This window comes from Oxyura jamaicensis, chromosome 4, assembly GCF_011077185.1.
Source record: "Oxyura jamaicensis isolate SHBP4307 breed ruddy duck chromosome 4, BPBGC_Ojam_1.0, whole genome shotgun sequence".
NCBI lineage: Eukaryota > Metazoa > Chordata > Aves > Anseriformes > Anatidae > Oxyura > Oxyura jamaicensis.
The window spans coordinates 47,523,480-47,527,462 of NC_048896.1; the positions used below are offsets into that span (position 1 = coordinate 47,523,480).

The window sequence follows — 3,983 nt, forward strand, 5'->3', positions numbered from 1 at the left end:
CAGCCTTTCGGCTCCGCCAAGCCCTCGGGCAGCCCCGGGGGCTCGGCTACCACCAGCGAGGCCTCCACCGCCGCCGCCGCCGCAGCCCCAGCGGCCGTCGAGGCCCCGCCGGCCGCCCTCTTCCCGCCGCCGCTGCCGCCCTTCGCCGCGCCACCGCCGCAGCTGCTCTGCTTCTCGCCCTCCGTGCCCGCCGCCGAGCCTCTGCCGCAGCGCAGGGTGCTGCTGGACGTGAGCAGCGGGCAGTACTACCTGCTGGACGCCGCCCCGCAGCAGCCGCCCAAGCGGCGCCTCTTCGACCCCGAGACCGGGCAGTACGTCGAGGTGCCGGTGCCCACGCCCGCCGTCGCCCCGCTGCCGCTGCCGCTGCCGCCCTTGGCCCTCAACGCCGGTGCCTACGGCACAGCCTACATGCTCTACCCTGGCCTGCTGCCTGCCGCCACTGTGCTGCCCGCTGCCGCCCTGCCGCGCCCACTCTCCCACCCGGGCAGCGATGGCAGCACGGCGGCCGAGCCCGGCAGCCCGGCAGTGGAGGCCGAGGGTCCCTACTTCATGCCCGGTGGCGAAGGCCCGGCCACAGCCTCGACGGTGGCCTCGACGGTGGCGGCCAAGCCGCTGATCAGCATCACGGCGCCTGCCGGAGGCCCGCGGCTCGTTGCGCCGCCTTCCTTCGACGGCACGACCATGCGGCTGGTGGTGGAGCACCGGTAGGCAGCAGGGAGGGGGCCCACAGGGGTCCCCAAAGGAGGCCAGGGGAGAGCAGTGCCCTCACAGTGGCAAGGTCATGCCCATGGCCCCTTCTTGTCTTCCCCATCGTGCCTGGGCATGCAAGCGCAGCGTTGCCATTCACCTGCATAACGCCCTTCTCCCTCAGTGGGCTTGTTTCTGTATTTCTGTCTTTCAGTAGCTGTTTCCTCGCAGCTCCCTCTAGTTTCCTGCATCCCCTTTGCCTCCCGTACCCCGGCCTCACCTCTGTGTTTGCTTGGGGTCGGTTCTTGCCCTGAAGCAGCATCAGTAGTTCCATATCCTGTACGAATCCGAGGACAAACGCTTCACCATTTTTCATTCCAACTGCTTTCAGATCGGGTGTTTTCATTGCAGCAAAGCAGGGTACGGCTGTGAAAATCCAGCCGGGTTTCACCGCTTAGCCGCAGGCCTTGGGCAGCGCGAATGAAACACCGTCCTTCCCAGGCCCCATTTTCTTCTAGCCAGAGCCTGCCTTGAGCTCTCCTTTCTTTCCACTCCTGTATTTCACCCCGTGCTGCACATCATCTCTGCCTTCCGTACTTGTTTTCCTCCTTTTCCACATCTTCACTCACCAACCGCGCCGCCGCATCAGGGACTCATCCCTCTTGGCCTTTGTCACCTGTTGGCTTTTGGCAGCACGGTTCTTGCCTGGGTTTCCTGCTGCCCTTTTTCTTTTGTACAGAGGGAAAAAAAAAAAACAACAGCCAGGGATGCTGATTTCCAGTTGTAGTAGAATGTACAGCCTGCATTCATGGCCGGTTCTGTGAAGCATCAGCCCAGGTTTAGTGGGAGTGGGGACCGGTCTGTGGGGAACTGCAGGGAACTGAGGAACGTTTCACACCCCCAGTGCTGGGATGGGCTCTGCTGACAGCAAAAGGCTGCCTGGCTTAGGAAATTAGTAGCAAGAACATCATGGCAGAGAAGAAGATGCTGTGTGCTTCTCTGGAGTAATGAGGATTGCTTAAATGTTTGTGGCAGCTCTCAAAGAATCAACTTTTTATTAGTGACCCTTGAATGTAATATTTTTAGACCCCAGTTCTAAAGGAGAAGACAGCATTTTTTTTTTTTTTTTAAGACTGCAGTCTTTTCTGCAAAAACTGATGATTTTGCTGCCAGCAACTAGTTTGTCTCAATAAAAGAGAATTACTAGCACGAGGGTGAAACTAAACTACACTAGTGTGTTCTTGCCCCAAATTTCAGTTCAGAGAAGCATTTTGGGAAGCCCATAAATACAAGATCAAGCCTAAATTGTTTTACGTAAAGCTTTCTTGAGGTTGAAAATGTAAGATATGAATGAAAATCCTAAAAGTCTGTACTTGAGGGTTTGCCACTTGGGAGGTTTTCCTGCACCCGTTTCTAAATCCTTCCTGTGTATCCACCAGGTCTGCCTCATACACCTTCAGAGATTTGCTGGTGTTTTAGCCATGCTGATCTATTTTCCCTGGCAAAGTGTTTTTTCTACATTCAATTTTCTCACTGATGGAAGCTGGATTTCTGAGTGTGAAGGCTTTGCTGGGACTTTTTCACGTTTTCATTGCTGTTTTATAAACTTCATGATAAATTTCTACGTTGTTTTTTAAGACCCCATAGGCTTTTTTATTCTTTGAGGTGTCCAGATCAAAAGGGGATACATATGTAGGTCATTAAATAAGATCTTTACACCTTGTTTTGTTGCTCAGATAAGGAGAGTGGCCAGAAACAAATCTGTTTGGGGAAGGAATTGACTACTCAAAAATATTTCAGTTGTGTTAATTGCCAAATTCCTAATGTTCATTTAAAAACAGCATGAAATTGGCCAGGTTTGCAAAGCAGCTCCAGTTCACTGCGGCTCCAACATGTGAAGGTAGGGCAGGCCTTTCCCAGATACTTCTACAGCAAAGGGGAAAAATGCATTGAGGTAATCAGAACCCCAAATTTCTACTGCAGTAATAGCAAGGTTTCTGTAAATGGTTTTTTTTTTTTTTTTTTTTTTTTTTCACACAGAGGAGAAAAATAACCTGCTTGCTGCTAAGGAAGTTTCAGGGTTTTCTCTTTTTAAAGAAAACCCAAGGTTTTAATTTCCATGAGTAACTTGCAAGACAGAGAGAAATCAGCTGCAACTGTCTTCATATGTGTGAGGTTTTGTTTCAAGGGAGTTTATTTGTCCACAGGCACAGATTGGAATTGCCCTCAGGATGAAATGCACAGCATGTATACAGATAGTGAACGATTTAACATATATCTTCTCATTTGTCTTCATCACTGTGGAAATTGAATGCAAAAAATAACATCCCGATCCTTTCTAAGAGCTTGAAGTGCCCAGCTAGAGCACACAGCGTGTGAGCTTGACCCCCTTCTCTTCAGTCGTGTGGTTCGCAGTTGCAGGCCTTGGCTTTCTGCCGGGATTCTGGCTGAAAGCCTCTTAAAGAAAATGAATGCTTCTTCACCATTTTCACAACCGAATAATTCTGTACGCCTTAAAAACGGAGCATCAGCATTATGCAGAACAGTACTTGGGACTGCAGGACAGAGCAGCTACCCGAGTAGGTTGTCCACGGGGACAGCAATGTGTACGGTACGTTCGTTACAATGCCAGCATCTCTGTTCAAACAATATTTGCCTCCTATCTCTTCCTGTATCGGTGCTCGGAGCGAAGTTTCACATTGCAGTTTACAAGATACAGGTTTGCACACACAAACTCAGGGTTTACAGTTCCACCCGGTGTACTTGAAAGGAAAAATATGCCTTGAAAACAAGTGCCCAGGATTTCAACATGTGTTTGTTGGAGGAAGATTTTGTAGGGACTTTTTTTGTTCTTTAGCTGCCTATAGAGATGAGAGCAATGAAACAAGGCAATACCAACAGCTATTTATTTTCTCAGGGGAGATTTCTTCAGGGGAGTGTGTCACTTCTAATGTCAAACCATGTTTGCTTGGCTTTGTCGATGACTGAACAGGCCCCGTGTTTGCATGGAGGAGGGTCGGTTTTGCAAGGAGCTGAGCTTCCCAGACCCAGTCCAGCAAAGCCCTCACACGCACCCCAGCTTCAGACACCCACAGGGATTCCTGGGGGCCCTGGTGGTTGCCCACCGGTGCAACGCTTCGCCCAGGGCGCTGGGCGCCTTGCACACCCGGGTACCTGAACACCTGGGTGAGAGCAGCCAAAATTCACCCCCTGCACTCAGCAGGGCAAATCCCACCTGCCACTTGAGCTCCGGGTCTGCGTCTCCCCAAGTTTTAGGTTGGCATCCGTTTAAATGA

The 3,983-nt window shown here is 51.5% G+C and overlaps 1 protein-coding gene across 1 annotated transcript in view; it reads left to right on the forward strand.

The window, feature by feature from the left end:
• Positions 1-811, forward strand: part of C4H4orf54 (chromosome 4 C4orf54 homolog) — a 4,496-nt gene extending 3,685 nt beyond the window's left edge. The window contains exon 2 of the mRNA XM_035325772.1: positions 102-811. Within this exon, the coding sequence (XP_035181663.1) occupies positions 102-708 (607 nt within the window). The 3' untranslated portion in view covers positions 709-811. The remainder of the gene's footprint in view (positions 1-101) is intronic.
• The last annotated feature ends 3,172 nt before the right edge of the window (positions 812-3,983 follow it).